The sequence below is a fragment of the Cydia amplana genome, chromosome 17 (assembly GCF_948474715.1).
Source record: "Cydia amplana chromosome 17, ilCydAmpl1.1, whole genome shotgun sequence".
NCBI lineage: Eukaryota > Metazoa > Arthropoda > Insecta > Lepidoptera > Tortricidae > Cydia > Cydia amplana.
The window spans coordinates 13,243,672-13,264,735 of record NC_086085.1 but is presented as its reverse complement, the minus strand read 5'-3'; the positions used below and the strand labels follow the sequence as shown (position 1 = coordinate 13,264,735).

General features: G+C 37.7%; 1 protein-coding gene across 2 annotated transcripts; it reads right to left on the bottom strand.

The window, feature by feature from the left end:
• Positions 1-5,684: 5,684 nt before the first annotated feature.
• LOC134655672 (synaptotagmin-16) lies at positions 5,685-19,987 on the bottom strand. 2 transcript variants are annotated; one of them, XM_063511112.1, is made up of 11 exons: positions 19,737-19,987; positions 19,485-19,664; positions 18,530-18,621; positions 12,250-12,459; positions 10,474-10,629; positions 9,793-9,901; positions 9,330-9,493; positions 8,843-9,052; positions 8,133-8,297; positions 7,287-7,451; positions 5,685-6,175 (listed from the first exon to the last, which is right to left on the bottom strand). In XM_063511112.1, exons 1-11 carry the CDS (start codon positions 19,771-19,773, stop codon positions 6,143-6,145), a joined length of 1,521 nt encoding a protein of 506 aa, XP_063367182.1. In that variant the 5' UTR covers positions 19,774-19,987; the 3' UTR covers positions 5,685-6,142. The 2 variants fall into 2 exon arrangements, with proteins under 2 accessions (XP_063367182.1, XP_063367183.1); XM_063511113.1 differs by lacking the exons at positions 19,485-19,664; positions 19,737-19,987 and adding an exon at positions 19,310-19,367 and having other exon boundaries at positions 5,687-6,175.
• Between the last annotated feature and the right edge of the window lie 1,077 nt (positions 19,988-21,064).

Genomic DNA, 21,064 nt, shown 5'->3' with positions numbered 1-21,064 from the left:
GGAAATAGTTATTATTAAAAGCTTTATAAACACAACAAAATATACGTATGGTTGCTAGCAAAGTAATATGCCGTCTGATATCAGTAGTATTAATGTAGTTAGACTATTTTTGGCTTTTGTTCGGAAATAGGAATTAGGTATACTGAACTGACGGTAGGTACCTAATTAAAAAATCTTTAAATAGGTAATTGTAATTATTGGTAATTTGGGATTTTAAGTACAATATCGTTAAAAACATGAATCATATTTTTAAAACTAAGGGTAATAAGTATGTATTTTTAAACACCGTTTGACACAAATTCAAGTAAGGTAAATAATTCTATGATCATAACATTCACTGCAATACAGTTTTTATCGATTCTATCCTGCGTTTCAATTTTTAACGTATAGACGTTACTATACGTTACTATAGAGTAATGAAACATCAAGCAGAAAAAATCAAAATGTTGAGTCAACTTATTATACTTATTCTTACTTATCGTAGGCAAATATAAAGGTTTTACAATATGAAACCACGAATACGTACGTAGCATATCTATATATGTCGTTTACATAAAAATACGTATTACGTAAATGCCGTGCCTAAAAAAAATCTACTAAGATTTAGGCACTACTAAAATTCCGCGGACTACCGAAGCTGGCACATTCTAAAGGGGTAAATATGTTCTTTTTCTTTGTTGCCTGGCAGTGTGTAGGTACCTAACCCTATAGAGACGAAAAAATGTCGATAAAATGAGGGCTAGCGCCTCAATATATCAAAATCAACATCAAAGTAGCAACACACTTCTTTTTAGATTTTTAAATGTACCTCCAGCAAGCTTATTAGGATCTGTCTCAAAAACTTTGCTGCGGCCTAATTACCGCGACCCATACAAAATGTATGAAAATAGGCGTGGCAATTAGACGCAACCGCAGACATATTCTCAGAGAATGACCCATTATAGTCGCGTTTTGAGTGTACGACATGGCACTCTACCGGCGTCAGAAAGTGCACAAGTTAGAATATATAGTAATATGCCTCTGGTACAAATGTGACACATGCTGCGTCACGAGAGAAAACTATGCTACGGGCTACGGCGTAGAACCGTAGCACTCCCGAGCGGTGAAAGAATTACCGACTGTAAAAAATGTCGATCATAAATCATACAATTGCATAATATGTCCTATTTTATATGTGCTTATTCAAGAACGTAGGTCTACATAACACTCGTCGTTCCAAATCAATTTCTAAACATTTATATTTGCCTACGACTACGAAACCGTACCTACAACATATAAGAACATAGTGTTTTAAATGCTAAATAAGTAATACCTACAAATAAGCCCTTATATATTTTATTTTCCTTAATGATACATAAACCTTCTATTTAATATAGGTACATACCTATGTTCCACCCCCATAATATATATGAAATTTAAAACGCGTCGTAGTTAAAAATTGACCAAAAATCTATTTATTTTCAAACAATAAACTATATCGTATATTTATATACTTAATAAATATTCGCTCCGTTTCTTTGGTCGTACCGCTCTATATCAAGTTGAGTTAAGCAAGTCCAAGTCCTTGATTTGCTTCAGGTAAGAGATTCTGCGGAAATAATTGTCCAACTAAAAACAACACTTTTAAATGACCAATTATAGGCCTTATTCCTTTGCAATAAGGTTAACGATTGTTCAGTTAACAGTGCCAACGATGGTATGGTCCTTATTTGTAAAATAGCTCAACTGCCCAAATCCAAACACTACACTCCTTTTCATTGCATTAAATTTTTCTAAACATATAGAATACCGTTGAGTACCTGAAAGTGAAAGTACCTACTGTAGAAACAAGAATGCTTAACATAATATCATTTTATATAGGTATGTATATGGCGTATATACATTAAAAATAATATTTGCTTAATTATTAGAGTCTGTGCGGAAAGAGAAGAGTCGTGGAATGTATGGGGCCCAATACATTCCACGACTCTTCTCTTTCCGCACAGACTCTAAATACGAATGAATAGTGAGTGGTTTTGTGACTTTTGTGATAATAATATCCTTATATTTATACAACCTTGGGTTATTATAATTATCCTGAGATTATGTTATTACTAGCTGTTGCCCGCGACTTCGTACGCGTGGATTTGTATATTGGTGGTTATATATTCTACATTAGCTTAGAACATTATGCAGCAAGAGATTGCGGTAGGACGGTTAATAATTTCTTAATTATTAATATTATACAATGCATGAGACTTGTCTTTCACAACCTACTAAGTTTCAAGCCCCTAACTGAATAAAATTGTCCTCGATATAATCCCTCTAAACCCCCTTAGAAGATTTTCATGTCCTCTATTTAATAAAACCTACTACCTAACTACCTATTTACGAAGTTTCAAGTTCCTAGCTTTAAATACAATTTGCATCCTAAGACGAACTTTCATCCCCTTTTTAACCCCCTTAGGGGTTGAATTTCCAAAAACATTGCAATTACTTTTTTTGTAATCGGCTATTATGCCTTTCTAAGAAGTTTCAAAGCATTTGTAATGGATTCAAACATTCAACCCCTGTTTAACCCTGTTAGGGGATGAATTATACAAAACGCTGAAATTACTTTTCCTGTATTTTAATAATATCCCGAAATACAAAGATTCAAGTCCCGCGTTCGAAAAAATGTTTGATATCCATACAAACTTTCAACCCCTTTTTCACCACTTTAGGGGATGAATATTCAAAAACGCTGAAATTACTTTTCTTGTATTTTAATAAAATATATTTTTACGAAGTTTCAAGTTCTTAGCTTAAAATAAAATTTGAACTCCATACAAACTTTCAACCCCTTTTTACCCTGTTAGGGGATGAATTTTACAAAACGCTGAAATGACTTTCCCTGTCTTCTAATAATATCTCCAAATTCAAGTCCCGCACTCTCAAAAATATTTGATATCCGTACAAATTTTCAACCCCATGTTTTACCACCTTGGGGAATGAATTTTTAAAAACGCTGAAATTTGTTTTCTTGTATCTTAATTCAATACCTTTTTGCAAAGTTTCAAGTTCCTAGCTTAAAATAAAATTTGCACCCTAAGACGAACTTTCAACCCCTTTTTAACCCCCTCAGGGGTTGAATTTCCAAAAACGTTGCAATTACTTTTTTTTGTAATCGGCTATTATGCCTTTCTAAGAAGTTTCAAAGCATTTGTAATGGATTCAAACTTTCAACCCCTGTTTAACCCTGTTAGGGGATGAATTTTCAAAAACGCTGAAATTACTTTTCCCGTCTTATAATAATATCCCCATATACAAAGTTTCAAGTCCAACACTCACAAAAATATTTGATCTCCATACAAACTTTCAACCCCTTTTTCACCACCTTGGGGGATGAATTTTCGAAAACGCAGAAATTAATTTTCTTGTTTTTTAATATAGTACATTTTTACGAAGTTTCAAGGTCCTAGCTTAAAATAAAATTTGCACCCCAGGACAAAGTTTCATCCCCTTTTTTACCCCCTTAGAGGTTGAATTACCTAAAACGTCGCAATTGCTTTTTTTTGTCATCGGCTATTATGCCTTTCTAAGAAGTTTCAAAGCATTTGTAATGGATTCAAACTTTCAACCCCTTTTTAACCCTGTTAGGGGATGAATTTTCAAAAACGCTGAAATTACTTTTCCCGTCTTATAATAATATCCCCATATACAAAGTTTCAAGTCCAACACTCACAAAAATATTTGATCTCCATACAAACTTTCAACCCCTTTTTCGCCACCTTGGGGGATGAATTTTCGAAAACGCAGAAATTAATTTTCTTGTTTTTTAATATAGTACATTTTTACGAAGTTTCAAGGTCCTAGCTTAAAATAAAATTTGCACCCCAGGACAAAGTTTCATCCCCTTTTTTACCCCCTTAGAGGTTGAATTACCTAAAACGTCGCAATTACTTTTTTTTGTCATCGGCTATTATGCCTTTCTAAGAAGTTTCAAAGCATTTGTAATGGATTCAAACTTTCAACCCCTTTTTAACCCTGTTAGGGGATGAATTTTCAAAAACGCTGAAATTACTTTTCCCGTCTTATAATAATATCCCCATATACAAAGTTTCAAGTCCAACACTCGCAAAAATATTTGATCTCCATACAAACTTTCAACCCCTTTTTCACCACCTTGGGGGATGAATTTTCGAAAACGCAGAAATTAATTTTCTTGTTTTTTAATATAGTACATTTTTACGAAGTTTCAAGGTCCTAGCTTAAAATAAAATTTGCACCCCAGGACAAAGTTTCATCCCCTTTTTTACCCCCTTAGAGGTTGAATTACCTAAAACGTCGCAATTACTTTTTTTTGTCATCGGCTATTATGCCTTTCTAAGAAGTTTCAAAGCATTTGTAATGGATTCAAACTTTCAACCCCTTTTTAACCCTGTTAGGGGATGAATTTTCAAAAACGCTGAAATTACTTTTCCCGTCTTATAATAATATCCCCATATACAAAGTTTCAAGTCCAACACTCACAAAAATATTTGATCTCCATACAAACTTTCAACCCCTTTTTCACCACCTTGGGGGATGAATTTTCGAAAACGCAGAAATTAATTTTCTTGTTTTTTAATATAGTACATTTTTACAAAGTTTCAAATTCCTCGCTTGAAATAAAACTTGCACCCCATACAACCTTTCATCCCCTTTTTAACCCCCTTAGGGGTTGAATTTTTCAAAATCGCTTCTTATCTCTTGTACACTTTATAAATTCAACCTAGTGTGCAAATTTCAACTTTCTAGCTTTTGTAGTTTCGGCTCTGCGTTGATGAATCAGTCAGTCAGTCAGTCAGTCAGTCAGTCAGTCAGGACACTTGCATTTATATATATAGATAATATGTTATTATAAGTGTTATAATACACGAAACAAACGTAACGAGAAACGTATTATAATGTAAAGTAGTGTCGCAGAGTCAGATCTTTAAAAGCATAAGAATAAGAATGAAAATAGTTTATTTTCTAAAAGTATTATTTTCTAAGCATACCATAAATTATGTACTGGTCGGGCTGATTAAATTGATGATTAAATATTATATTTATTAATTGCCGATTTACTTTTACAGCTATTTGGTTTGGAGATATACTGAGTATTTTTAAATAACTAAATTTTGACGGTTTTCTATCACTATTTTGTATGTTTACTCTAACAGTTTTCAAATGAAGAATATATAATGTATACGAGAATAATTACTTAATAGTATAATATGTATGTGTACAAGTATACATATACTATATATAACCTCGTTATGTATCATATCCTACTCTCACCAGTATTGTGCGCTGCGAGTCGTCCCTTCATATAAAATGCTACTTACGATTACACTAACTTTTGGAATCCGAGTAAAATATTCATACAAACAATTTTTTCAAAAGTATAAGGTATCTCTTATTCTATGTTTACATTACAACATTCAAACTCGAAATCAAATCAATACGAAGCCTTTCTAAGGAGTTAATACTATATACTTACATATTAGTATTACATACGTACGTAATAGACAACGCAATTCGTATTTAATATAATATCTAATTTAATATAAGCAAATATGCTTCGTAGGCAGAAGCTAATAAAAGACAGATTTTCCACAATTTTTCGTACAAGTTCGAAAAACCATTTCATGATTCTAAAGAACAACATTTGTATAAATATATGTATTCTATGTATAAATATAATGGGACAAAGATATTCATGCGTAACACGCCATGTAATATTTGGAATAGCTATTAAAACAGCTGAACTCAGAATAGAACAATTCCCTTTCAATTGATGCATTAAATCTACAATTCAAGCTATCAACACTATATATTGGACTTTATTTAAAACACATAAATACTTAGTAGAATTTTCGAAAGCCATAAAATCTTTGTAACATCAAATTCAATCAGTCAGAAACGTGCGTGCGTCAAACACTCGTGATGACACACCAATGCAAAAGATCTGCATCTGCAGTGCAGTCAATACAAAGCTTGCTCGCGAAAAGATCCGGAGATCTGGAACAGAAGCGAGTGGGGGCCGGGCCGGAGGCCGCGGCGAGTCCACTCGAGTCGGCGAGGCCGAGTCAGGGCCGAAGGGCCCCGGTGAAGTCAGTTCTCAAGCCGGCGCGTCGGCGCACTAGGTCGGTGAGCGTCAGGACTCCAGCAACACGTGCCAGCGTTGGACCTAACGATTAAAAACTGATTTAGAACCTATTTAAACTGAAATAACTTCCACACGCATACAGCAGTAGGGATTTACTGTGAAGTATATATAGTGTTGATGTCTACTGGTCAACTAGGTTCACTTACCTACTTACTTCGAGCACACTTTTTAAAAGAAATCCTGTGACAATAAAAAAACGGGCAAGTGCGAGTCGGACTCGCGCACGGAGGGTTCCGCACCATCAACAAAAAATAGAGCAAAACAAGCAAAAATACGGTCACCCATGCAAGTACTGACCCCGCCCGACGTTGCTTAACTTCGGTCAAAAATCACGTTTGTTGTATGGGAGCCCCACTTAAATCTTTATTTTATTCTGTTTTTAGTATTTGTTGTTATAGCGGTAACAGAAATACATCATCTGTGAAAATTTCAACTGTCTAGCTATCACGGTTCGTGAGATACAGCCTGGTGACAGACGGACGGACGGACGGACAGCGGAGTCTTAGTAATAGGGTCCCGTTTTTACCTTTTGGGTACGGAACCCTAGAAACACTGACTGAGACCGGGCAGATCATCTTTCACGATATTATTTCCTGACGGATTCATCGTTAGCTGTGTGTGCCTCATTTTAGTTATTTTACATTCATAACTTGTATCATACCGTTTTTGGATACGCCCCAGAGGCTTTTTGGAGGTATAACCATCCCACCATCTGGTTCTGCTTCACACTTGGGCGCCACCAAATTGATACCATCATAGTTAGTTAGTTAGTGCTTCTGGGCATTTTTCCGCAAATCGACAACCATTGTGCCTATTTTGCGTGAAAACGAGGTGGCGCTACTCTAACCACCCCAGCTCCTCCATGAAACCTAGCAGTGTTTTCAGGTTGCTGACTGCCTCTTTTAGTGTGCTCGGAGTCCCTAGGTATTTGTCCCTGTATGTTTCTACCTGTTTGCAGTCTAGGAGTATGTGTTTTGTTGTTTCCTCTTCTTCCATGCACGCTCTGCACTGTCTGTCTGTTTTACCCATATTGTGTAGGTGTTTGTTTAGTGTGTTATGTCCTGTGATAAGTCCTATTATTTTACGTAGTTGTTGCCTAGGTGTTTTCATACTATAATTGTCAACCACTTACTTGTTCCCCGTGTCCCTCGCAGAGCTCCTGCCAGTGTCTTTCCTCGTCACGGCCCGAGGGGCTGTGCCCCAGCGAGAACCAGCCAACCATCTCGTTGCGTTTGACACTGCGACGCCACCACACTGACACCATCAGCGTCACCTCGGTTAGTTGGAACAGGGCCACCTGAAACACAAATAAAAGATTGAAAAAGCTATTAAGCATGTTTTTAAGCTTAAGATTAACTTAAACATTAAAAATTAAAAGATGGCTACAGATAATGTCTCATAAAATTACCAGATCAAGTAGTACGTAGTGGCGTTCCTTATAAGAGACTCAAACTAAATAGCAATTAGGGCGTTTTTTTTTTCTTGTCCCCTACACTTTTTTTTCAAATTTGGGATTTTTTTATGTTATTTCTACTCAGAATCATTATCATCAGTGGCTGAAGCACTGGGTGCAGCTACATGCCCCAGTGTGTCAGAATTTGTTTTAAGATTATGTTTGTACTAACCCTAGTTTTAAGAATTAGTATTTATGTTACTAACACATTATGGACTTTTGTTCGAAATAAATGATTTCAATTTCAATTTCAAATTAGCTCTTTCTATCCTAATAGGAGAAAAAAAGTGTCCAAATTTTCGATCTTTCCATTACGCGACCGCCATACAAAGTCTATGAAAAATGGTGACGGAATGGAAACAAAAACCTTAAGGACACTTTTTCTCCTATTAGGATAGAAAGAGCTCGTGATTCTGAGTAGAAATAACATAAAAAATCCCAAATTTGAAAAAATGTGTAGGGGACAACAAAAAAAACGCCCGTTAACGAAGAACTCGCTGCTGGATTGTACGTCGACGAACGTACCTGGAAGATGAAGAGCTCCTTGTAGAGCGGGTTGGACTGCGCGCGGCGCGTGGTGGACTTGCAGCGGCCCATCTCCATGCCCAGCGAGCTGATGAGGCTCAGCTTCACGTACGTGTCCGGCGCCTTGTTGGGGGACAGCTTGCGGAAGTGCGTGCCTTTTATCACCTGCACAGAGATTCATTAAGTAAAGTTTATGAGGTGAGGTGAGGTTACAGAAGATTATAACACTAAACTCTCGCGTTTTGTACACAAACGGGTCTACCGCGATATAATTTCATTGTTTTTACCTTTAATTCCGACGTTTCAGCTGAGTTGCACCAGCTACAGTTGCTCCTGCAGTTGCAGCTGTTATATCGCGGTAGACCCGTTTGTGTAATTAAATATGTTACAGAAGATTGTTGCTGACTGCTGAGTTTATTAGCCGAATTTATTAGCTTGATCCGGTAGGTCTTTTTTTTTGCTATATAACACACCTCAGAATAAATCATATTTACGTAAAGTTTGTGTACCAAAGGTGGAGTTCAGATTTGAACTAAGTACTTATCTGTCAGAATAGGAATAGGAGTAGGTAGTAGAGGTTATCGAACTATTTTGTTTTCATTAAGGTTTTACAGCTGTCAGCTGCTACAGCTGTCAGCGTCCCAGTAGACTTGACTTGACAGCCACATTAAACATGTTTTAATAATGTTACTAGAACTGGAGGCATATACCTCAACAGATAAATGTCCCGTGATAGAACTGTACTGGAGTCCAAGCAGTAGTTCCGGAGCGGAGCGGGCGCTGCAGCAAGAAGACGCGGAATCCGAGCGTGCAAGGCTGCAGGCCTCACCGCCAGCCGTCGGCGTGGTCGTCGTGATGGAAGATGGAGACGCCAGCACGCCGGACATGGACATGGAGTGGTTCAGTTCTAGCTTCGGGAGCTGCGGACAATATTGACAGTTGAAATACCTATTATTGTCATGTAGCCCACATAGTGTGAGGTGCCATATACTCTGCGTTGCGAGCAGACTGCAGTGTGTGTGAGTGTGTCTTATATTGACTTTTGACTTTATGGCTCATTTCATTTTTATTATAATCAGACGATTTAGGTACCTATGTAAAGGAAAGGGCTTAGAGAAAATAGGACGGAATGAATGCTGTTAGCCAAATATCTTTGTCATCCTTTAAGTATATTTTTTAAAGTTAGACAATAGGTACCTGAAGACTAGGCTGCTGCCGCGGCGCCAGCTGCAGCCACAGGCTGTTCTCCAGCTCCAGGTTAAGGGTCGCGAAGGACACGGCCGCCTCGCCCAGCAGACGCTGACGACGCATGCGCTCGCAGCCATAGATGCGGATTCGAAGTCCTAAGCCGTATACGTCCTCTGCGAATAGATTAGTAAAGGTTCCGTCACAGGCGCGTTTTCCGGGCGGAGCGTGAGCGGGGCGTGAGCGTTTTATATGTAAAATCAGCGCGTCCCGCTCACCCGGAATACGTGCCAGTGTGACGGAACCTTAAAGGTTAGTATAGTCACATAACTATTTATATGAAAAAAAAAACATTGTCGGGAAGGGATTGCCGATTGTAGATCTGTCGTTTTAATTTTCCCTCTGATTGTTTCACTACTTTGCTTGGATACTGTTCCAGATTTACGATGAGAACTTTAGGTACTTTATTGCTTACCTGGATTAATTTTGTGAAGAACGAAGCTTTCCATGTATTGAGGATTTTCACCGTTTCGTATTTTTGATTTGAACTTTTGCCTCTTCAATGGTAGAAGGACTATTCGAACCTGCAAGCAATAATTGTAAATATATAATCTTAATTACCTAATTTATCCTTATAGTTATAGGTATTATTTAAAGTTAATACAACTACAGGCGATGGACAGCTTCCATATAAGATGCCTCCGCGACATTATGGGCGTCCACTAATCCGACCGTGTTAGGAACACGGAGATCCTTAGACGTGCTGATGTCGCCGGAATAGAGGCCTACATAATGAGACGACAGCTACGATGGTGCGGTCACGTCTCCCGCATGTCCAAAGACCGAGTCGCGAAACGCATCTTCTACTGCGAACTGGTAAGCGAAAGCAGGGCGGCCAGTTTCTGCGGTTCAAAAATGTGTTGAAGAGGGGTAATATAAAGCCAACAACATGGGAGACACTCAAGACGCTAGCTGGTGACCGTCCACATGTGGAGGCATATTGTGCAGACGCAGGTGCGTGAATTTGAAGCCAGGAGACGCTCAGAAAACGGAGATGATGATGATGATAACAGGCGATCGTGTGAATGCTTGCCATCTTGGTCATCGCTGATAGTGTAGAGGAGGCATTAGCTGTGCTGCAACCGTGGACCCTTACCTGGCTCTGCAGCAGCGGTTGCGGCGTGCGCTGCGGCAGCGCGCGCGCCTGCAGCACGTGCACCGTCATGCTGCGGACCGGCGCGTCGTACAGCAAGGTCAGTTCCACGGAGCCGCGCTCTTGGCTGCTGCTCTCTCCGCAGAGGAGCGACGTGTCCTGAGGGGAAGTCATGTAGAAATAAGATGATGTGAACCTGCTGATCGTTTTCGGTCACAATTCTAGACATATTTATAATAATACTAGCGACCCGCCCCGGTTTCGCACGGCTTAACAAATTATACATAAACCTTCCTCTTAAATCACCCTATCTATTAAAAAAACCGCATCATAATCCGTTGCGTAGTTTTTAAGATCTAAGCATACACAGGGACAGACAGACAGCAGGAAGCGACTTTGTTTTATACTATGTAGAGATAGCGATATATTCCTATATGTAAGATAAAGCCAGACAAGACAATGGTCTTATCTATCTGTCTCTCTCTCTTTAGGTGGCTTACTACCGCGATATGTTATTTTAATTTATTTTATTTATAAGGCACACTATACAGACGACGTTCAATACATGATTACAGTAAAAGTAGGCTTTATATAGAAATGCCACCCAAAATAAGTGAGCACAGCAAGAACAATAAATAATAACGAGCAAAAACTATCCTAAAATTATTAAAAAAAAACAGAATATCTTAAAAACATACTTAATTATAAAATTACATAAATGATCTTAACATGTTAAATTGCTTACTATTGTTGTTGTGTAGTATGGTGGCCAAGAATTTTAACGACTACCCTCTTGAAAACCGCTAGCCGTGAGTTGAAAATATCGATGTCTCTATATTGTGATACTAATTAAATCATTGTACTGACAACACATTCATATACCTCACATATTTTGCCACATACCAACCTATATTAGCTCTTGGCGGTCTAGTCAAGTTAAGTTACAATCATACAATGCTAAATCTCAAAACTGTAGGTTTGGGTATGAAACTTGTGAATGAGATGTCGCTATTTGGACCGTAATACCGTGTTAGTAGGTAGTTTTCTAGAATTAAAGGAATAAAATAAATAAATACGCCCTGTACGTTTTAAAATACCCTAGTGTAACCCATTTAATAGCACCAGGTAAAGGAACAGTTTAATAGGGCTATTAAATACAGTAACGGGCACCTCTACCGGCTCTACCCCCCCTGACCTGTTATCTTTCCACGCGAAGCAATTAAACGCATGCAAATTAAATAACCCCCATTTGTATGATAAAAGAACGTAAAACTAAGAAATTTAATGTATAAATTGTAGGAAAATTTAAATAACATTTGCATCTGCACGGTTTACACCGTACTTTTCTTTTACGCTTACTTGACATCTACTTTGCATTAGTAATATGTTATCAAATATAGACAGTGGAAAAAGTTACAATACCGCGAACTTTACACATGAAAGAGCAACCAACTGTATTTACTTACTACTTTACCAATATACTTTTTAAAACTTCAACTGTCTTTCACCGTGCCGTGCGGAAGCCGTCCTCATATTTGATGGTCCTTCTAACCGTATAGAGAACCTAGAACTCGCTAAGAAGAACTATAGACGCCAGATTGAATACATATTTGTATAAATAAGATTTCTATCTATGTACTTACATTGTGAACGATGACGTCACTGTCCACGCTGCTCTGAGCCTCAAGCGTGTAGATGTACTCGGCCCGCCGCGGCACCACATCGTCTATCCTTGTCTCCCGCAGGGTGCTCCCGTAGCGCCGTCTCAACACTACTTACATTATGAGCGATGACGTCACTGTCCACGCTGCTCTGAGCCTCAAGCGTGTGGATGTACTCGGCCCGCCGCGGCACCACATCGTCTATCCTTGTCTCCCGCAGGGTGCTTTCCCGTAGCGCCGTCTCGACCAGCTCCACCTCTAGTCCCGCTTTTATCGGTGCTGCGTTCTCGTTCTTCTCTTCGTAGTGGCATCCCACTTTTTCTTTATCCTATTTGGAAGAGTTTGATTAGAAATTATGTAGTTGAGGGTTGTCAGACGGGTTCAGTAAGTAGAAGTACCGTTAATCATAGTAAAGGCACCAAGTTAAATAAAAGCTAAAATGCGAACATTTCGGTGCAAAATACTTTAACCGATAGTTAAGTAGCTAAAGAAGATGGTCCCGTAATACGGACTTCTCACCTTATGAAGTAACTACTCGTAGGTACTTATAGGTTTTTTAAGGTAGTTTTAGTGTCTTTGTTTGTATTTATTTTTTTACGTCTATTATGTGCATTCGTTTTGGTTTAGATTGTAAGGTTTGACATTTTATTGTACAATAATTAATTAATTCAAATTAAAAATATAATCTAATTTTATTTAGCTAGTGTTTAGCTATTAGTTTTACGACTAGAATAGTTTGGTTCCCTTTACGCGTCTTGATTTAAAGGTATAAGAAGTTCTAGTGGGGCTATTTTATAGATCCAATATTAGCGACGATAAAAAAATAGTCCAACGAGTTTAAAATTCGGTATTTTTCTGTATTTAAAATCAATTATTTCACATGATGCATGAAATAAAGCACCGGATAATTATTAGAAAAACATAGATAGCAGTTATTTTTAAGCACAAGTCTTATTTAATAAATCGGATAGATAGAAGTATGAAAAGTAGGTGAGTTGACCAACGTCACGATGTAATGTTTCATGTAAATTCCATATTAGCAAATCGTTTTGACAGTTCTAAAAAAGAAACTGATTTGACTAGTAAGAAAATACCCTATAGTCCCTGTCTACTCCCTCTAGGTGGAATATTAATTTCTAGGTTATGTTGGTTTGGTTGTGTTCTATGGTGGAATACATAGATGGCTCACTCCATACATCAGTTTTGATACCAAAAAGACTATTAATTTCAGTGTCTACATCTAGCATCGAGTAGCGGAACTATCAGTACCTACTGCTACATCTATTGTCAAGTAGCAGTACTGATAGTTCCGCTACTCGATGCTAGATGCTAATAGTCTTTTTGGTATCAAAACTGATGTATGGAGTGAGCACTCTTGTCTTACTATATTTCTCTATGGTTATGGCCACCTCCATTGTTTTGCACAAAGTCAAAGTGTATGGTGCCGGTTCGGGCGACATCTTGATAGTCACGCCTCGTGATTAATTCCTTTGTTTTTTGCTCATTAACATTGTTTCAAGTGTAATATCGATAGCTTTTTATACAGTAAACTAATGTGGTAGTGTGCAGTGAATGGAGCATAAATCTTGAAACGCGTTTAACCACCAATTTGGAGTCAACGGCCGGGTAGTCCACGTGGTGCTTGTAAAGACCAACTATCGCTTTACACGAGCTAAAATCACCGTACACTGACTGTTTAATACCTTGAACCAACTTGATGTTGGCGAAATAGTCCTACCTGGACTGAAGCCATAATTTTGAAAGCCATAAAAATGAAGAACAAATAACAATTTACTTGACGTTACTACGGGCAACACCGCCCTCAAGTCCATAACAATATAGGTGTGTAAGTAAAAAAACCGGCCAAGTGCGAGTCGGACTCGCGTTCCAAGGGTTCCGTACATTAAGTCCGACTCACGCTTGACTGCACATTTCTAATAGGTTTTCCTGTCATCTATAGGTAAAAAAATATTTTGTGTATTTTTTTCAAAATTTTAGACCCAGTAGTTTCGGAGATAAGATGGGTCATTTTTTGCCTATTTTCTTGAATAACTGCTAAACTATTTATCCTAAAATTATAAAAAAATATATATTTGAGATTCTTACAATGAGCTCTTTCATTTGATATATAACAGGATATAGTTTGAAAAACTTAATTTTTTAATTTTCTCATTTACCCCCAAAAATGGCCTCCATATTTAAAATTCATTTATTTACGTTATACGTCCATCTTTGGGTCACAAACTTACATATGTGTGCCAAGTTTCAACTTAATTGGTACAGTAGTTTCAGAGAAAATAGGCTGTGACAGACGGACGGACAGACAAACACACGAGTGATCTTATTAGGGTTCCGTTTTTTCATTTTGAGGTACGGAACCCTAAAAAGTGTATATTTGGTTGAATTTAAGACTGCCTGGTCTATCCTATAACGTGCTACTAATTTCGATTAATGCTTCAGTTTTGTGCCTTGTACCCCACCATGTATGTATATAACAACGTATATGTGACATTTGAAAAGTGAAAACCAATTTGATCTAACAATTGAGTTTGCGTGGTAGCAAAGTGGAAAGCACTGCTATCATCAGAATAGATAAACGTTAAAATTTACTAAAGTTAGCGTCAACAAACGTTACTTAATAACTTACGCGTCTGAGGGCCTACCGCGAACCACGTTCGACGTGTTGCCTCCCTGACACACTTACGTACAAATTTACAAGTGCGACAGAAAGACAACGCGTCGAACGTCGCGCGTGGTTCGCGGTAGGCCCTCTGATTCCAGACGTGGGTAGATGTACTTTTAACCCCGTGACACACGTCACAATGTCGAACATGTAAGCCGCCATTAACGATTTACTCGACACGGCAAGGGCAATCCAATTACAGTCAGCGTAAACAAATCACAATCGTTGTCAGAAGTCAAAACAAATGTGCCAGGCGAGTGGGCGAGTTACATGACATGATTTCACACCCGTTTCTCTATACACCCGGATATCTTAACTCGCCAAGTCCCCCCAAAATCCTGACATTCCAGAATCCTGACGTATGGCCATCCTAGTTTCAGCTAACAGCCTGATTCGAACCAAAGAGTAAAGTTACATGACGTGATTTCGCATCTCGCATATTCGAATTTTAAGATACGTCAAAACGTAGGTACTTATCTAAAGTTCGAATCAGGCCGAATCAAGATATTAATCTGTGACCAAATTGTGTGAATGAAAATGTAATGTCTTGGAATAAAAACTTAGTATTCAAACGTGATATACTTATTCATAGAAATATGAACATTCTCGCACTTTGTCATTGCAAATAGCATGCAGAGCTTGGTCGGACTTTAACGATAACTTACCATGTAAGGTGTCTAAGATACGGGTAACATAGATATATGATATATTCAACCTCTTAATAGTTATTTACAGTACATATGGGGCGCACTAGTGCGTAAAATAGCACTTATCGTGCGTATGTCGAAACTTTAAAGTGCCATATGTACTGTAAAACGTTGTTCGATACACGTGCGAATAGGTAATTCGCAGCTCGTGTCGATTTAAAACACTCCCTTCGGTCGTGTTTTAATTTATCGCCACTCGTTTCGAATTTCCTCTTTTTCGCACTTGTATCGAAAATAACTACTTATTTAATTATTAGTACAGGCACTTTAAAGTTTCGACATACACACGAAAAGTGCTATTTTACGCACTAGTGCGGAAAAGTAGCCATATGTACTGTAAATGTTATTACCTACTAAACCAGAATTTATTACATCGTGCTTGGCGACGTTATGAGGAGTATATTACGATAAAATGATACTCATTTCCGATATTGATGAACTATGAAGTAAGTACCTACATATTGGCACTATATAATATTTATCAAAATAGGAATTATTATATAATATCTATGAAAAGGGAATAATAAAAATAAGAATAAGGTACCTCTACAATTATTCTATGACGAGTAAATAATTCTATTGCATGCTTTATTAAATATTATTATGTAATGAAACTACAAATCAATTTACATGTTCTCCGTCTAAATTCGGGGTAATTTTTTAGACAATTTTTTTTAATGTAATTTTGTTAAAGAGAAATTCGGAGTAAATTTAAACCGTTCTCGATTATAAGTAGAATATTGCGACAGTCGCGAATCGCCGCAATCGCAGGATTTGCCAGTTTAAATATAAATGGGCGGTGTTGACACCGTCTGGAGCGAAACTGGGGCGAGTCTTGCGGTTGCGAAACTACACTTGCACAGCTTCAGTATGAACCACAGTTGTTTATTGTGTTTCGACATTTCAGCAAGTTTTTTACTTTCGTAGTTATTTTATTCTCTTTTCATTTTGATAAACCTTACAAAACAATATCTACAATAACCTCCTAAGTCCCAGCGTACTTGTACGTAGAAGTAAATTTATTTCGAGGTTTAAAAGAAAGTTCCAAATTTTAAAGATTAAAAATTGGCCTGCGTCTTACTTATTGTGAACCGGTATAGGCTGTAGAGGTCTACAGTTGCTACGACGTAGCGCTACGAGCCGTAGCAGGCTGTTTCAAATACCTACCTAGTAGAAGCTAGTGCCAAAGAGAATTAAGCGAGTGCTAACTTTAGCGAAAACAGCTGACGGTTATTTTAAAAAATCTATGGGCCCGATTCTGATTTTAAAATAGACATCTATTAGATATCTTTTAGACATCACCAAGATACGATAACGATATGTTTAAGATCTAACCTGTCAAATTTGACATTTGCGCGATTCTGGAGATACTCTTGAACGATTTCCACAAGATATGACTTAGAGATCCAATTCACATCCAATAGATATCTAACTCTATCTAACGTAAAATTAAGGGACATTGGTTGCCCGAATTGCGCTGCAAAAGAGAACTAGTTGAAATCTAAACTATAAAGTACCTATCTAGAATGGATCTAGTACGTGTCGTCTCTTGTGAATATCTTGAAGTTCGAATACGGCAGTATGTCTGTGATCCAGATTTTTTGGAATGGACGTAATTTTGTTTGCTAAATTGACGAAATGATGAAATATTTGCAAAAATGAATTATAATATGCTGCCAGCTTGACAAATCTAAAAATATTTAGAAACCATGAAATATTTATCTAATTATGTCGTGTTCATAACTCTCCATAGTGTCCTAACAATTTACTTACAAAAGGGTTTTCATTAAACTTTGCTCTTGCACGTGTATACAAAACTAGTTTCATAAAATATACGATACGGCGCGCCATTTTGAGTTTACTAATTGTATTTGTATGATTAAGTCTCGTTGATAATTTATTTTAAATCCTTTATTCATATGCTGCAGGCAGTTGTCGGAGGTCAGGGTAAATCAAATGGACACCATCATAAATACTCTTGACGAAAAAAAAAACAGTAAAAAAACTTTTTAACTCCGTCGCCTTTGTGATCACGTTACACTTACAGCTCTTTCCTTTGATATAAAAACAGTAGAGCAACGTGATATTTACCAAGACGTGCCCTTGGTTAAAAGAAAAACGTATATATATTCAGACTCCCTTTGTCTTATCAAGCCAGGGGTGTGAAATACGGAGTAAAACAAATTCCTCGTGTATTTATAAAAACAGTAAATGTTGTGCAACAAGTTGGAACATTTTACAGCAATATTATGTTGTACAATGAATAGCGTAAAATATCTATACAAATATTATTTGTAATGCCAAAAGGGCATATTTACAGGTGTATTCGGGTAGTTTATGATCACTCCCTTAATGTCGGGTAATTTCCAAAAATCACACATATCTCTACATAGAGTTCATTTTCGAAATTAACCGACAGTCGTGATTCGATTTTACCTAGATTTTACCTGAATACATCTTACCTATTTTTGCGCGCTTCGTTTTGCAAAATATTATTGCAGGTGGCTACACAAATGTGAATGGGATAAATAAGGAATTGTATTAGGTACAAAGTTGCTCAGTTTGTGCAAGATTTAGGCGTACCATACAAGGGCCGAAATTAAGGATCGAAATCTTTTTTTAAATTAGAAATCTTTAAAGTCAGACTAAGCTAACTCTGCAATCCATTTACAAAGTGTGGCAATATCATCATTAGGTAATGTCAGAAAATTTCTAACAAAAATAGGTAAGTATGACGTTTATATAATGACTCCCTCCCTTTGTTCTATTCAAGTCGTTGCAAAGTTAGCTTTAGACGGACTCTAATCGTCTCGGAATATTCTCTATGGCGCCTCTTATTTTGTGTGATGTCATAGACAACATTCCTTGACCTTAAGCCCCCTCCAGACTATGTGCGTGAATCGCGGCGAACGCGAGTGTGGAGTCGATTTCGCTGTCTAGAGATTTAGTGAGGGGGCTATAGATTTCGGGGCTTAATCTCAGCCCGTGTGGGCCTTATAATGTCTCACCTGCTGTATGCGCAAGCGCTGCTCTTCGTCGTCGTCGGACGCCTCGAACGAGAATATTCGGTCGGGATAATGGATCGGTTTCGACAAAGTATCTATAACAACACAGACGTACGGGCAACGTCAATCGATATATACGCAGTACTACTCAATTATACTATATGTGATCTAGCTATATATATGTATAACAACTACTTATAGACTAAGTCTAAAGTCTTTAGCGGTAATTCGGATGCGTTTGTAGCAACAGTTTTGGGAACAACCTTTGAAGATATTATCTTGGATTCTCTTAATTAAATCGAGTTCCTTAGAAGTAATACTGATCCAAAATTGACTGGGGAATGATATCAAATACATAGCTTGTGGCCCTGTAGCCCTTCAACCTAAACTTAAATATTTTAGCTGTAGATATTTTCTTCAAATGAAAAAGTTACAATTACATAATTATTTACTGAAAGTAATAGGAATATTTAAAACAACACACTACGTACTACAAAACTTGGGTTATGACTAATATGGACAATTTTTTTACTGTACCTATTGTTTTAAATTAAACTAATTAACTCTAGTTAGGTGGGTAACAATTAATACATATTAGGGACATGAAATGGAGGTGCGTGTTTAGGCATTATATAAATAAGTACTGTAATAAAAGCAAGTACCAGTTAATTAAAGACAAAAGAAACCTCCAACTGAAAATAAACCAACCTTGCTACAAACGCACCCTACAGTAAAGATTAAGTGCTAACGATAGCAGATAACGAACATTAATGTTGTCCTTACTTAGCATGGAACCTAGCGTTCTGTGCCCTTGACTCCGCTACACTAAAAAATAAATGAATGCTATGACGGCTTCACAGACCTTCGCTAGCGTTGAACAAACTCAATCAAATATTCATAACAAAATCGATAACTATGTTTACTGTGTTTTCTAGATTTTTCTTTTAAATAAGAATACCGTGTGCATTGTTGAGAGTGAGGCAGGGCGCGTCGGGCCCCGCGTTGACGGCGAGGACCCCGTGGCAGCCCTTCCTCGCGAAGACTGCCCCGTGGCACCACCGTCTCCCCAGAAAGAGCAGCACCACCAGCACGACAGCAGCGAACGCCGCTACGGCACTTATATACGCCGTCGCTTCCACTACGGACAACAACAACACTTGCACAACACTTTCATTTAAACCCAAGCAATTTTACATATAAACACTCATACCATTTGTCGGATTGATAGGACCGATGCTAGCCACCATCGTGACTCATGTGGTTCTGAGTCGCATGTTTAGTTTAAGACGTGAGTTGGATTAAAGGCAGGGAAATTATAAGGACGTGTTGGCACAGTCTGGCTGTCAAAGTTGCGCATGCGTGCTGCGGCAGAGGCTCGGCGGGGGTGTGTTGGGACGGGACTGCGCGCTATAGGGCAGGATCCAGGCTATTCATAAACTGTTATACATTACTTACATTAGTAAGCTCGGTCTTGTACTCGCCTGTGAGCTCAACCTAGTATAAAATGGTACTGAAATTCACTAAACCCAGGCGCATTCAGAGATCATATTACACTGGTATGTTGAATGTTTTTGGGAAGCATTGTGAATGTTGCGCCCACAGTTAGGTAGGTATAATAAAGGACGTTCAAGGCCGCGTTTGGCACGTGCCGCGACCCTCAGGATACAGAGCTATAAGTAAGTAGCTAGGTATATACATTCGAATACGTTCAATCAATCAGATTATACAGGGTGGAATAAACGAATCATTACTGGAGTCAGCTGCGACTAAATGCATAATGTATATTGAGAAACAATTTTCACTCATATCAAACATAATTTTGATGACCTAGGTAAAGTTTTCGGTTTCGGCAAGTTTCATATAATGTAAATAATATCCTACGTTTCATTTGCTTGTCAAATTCATGTATGTACAATACAAACGATATTACAGGTAATAAGCTTAACAGTTGACGTAATCTAATCAGGTTAGAGCATTGGGCAGTCCATTATTGTACCTACACATGTATCATTACTTGTCACTAATTGTATTAGACGAATTAACACTACCTATAGCGCGTATTTACGGGTAATTAAGGTGTAGCAAAGGTCACGCACTCGAATTCCTGTGAGTGAGCTCTATTATTTAAGCACTTACCCTATATTACCTATTTCTAACATTAATTTATACCGTAAAACGGGGTGAGTAGGTTTCGCGGGGAGAGGTGGAGAGGTGGTTTGAGAGGGGGATAAGGGATTTTAAGGCTACTGATACAATAATAATGTATTCCAATTTAAAATGGAGCTATAGTAATACGAATAATAAAAAACAATCGATCCAACAATCTTCCAAAATCACCTTTGTATGAAAACCCCTCTCATCCCAAATACGAGGCATTACAGGGTGAGGTGGGTTTTCCTCTTTATCGTCAAAGTTATGAAATGGAACTACCCAAAATAAAATAAAAACTAAAATACAAACGTCCGGAACACTTATTCAGTTCAACCTACACCATTCAGTTTTCATATGTAAAAATAAAATGTTATCGAGGTTAGAATT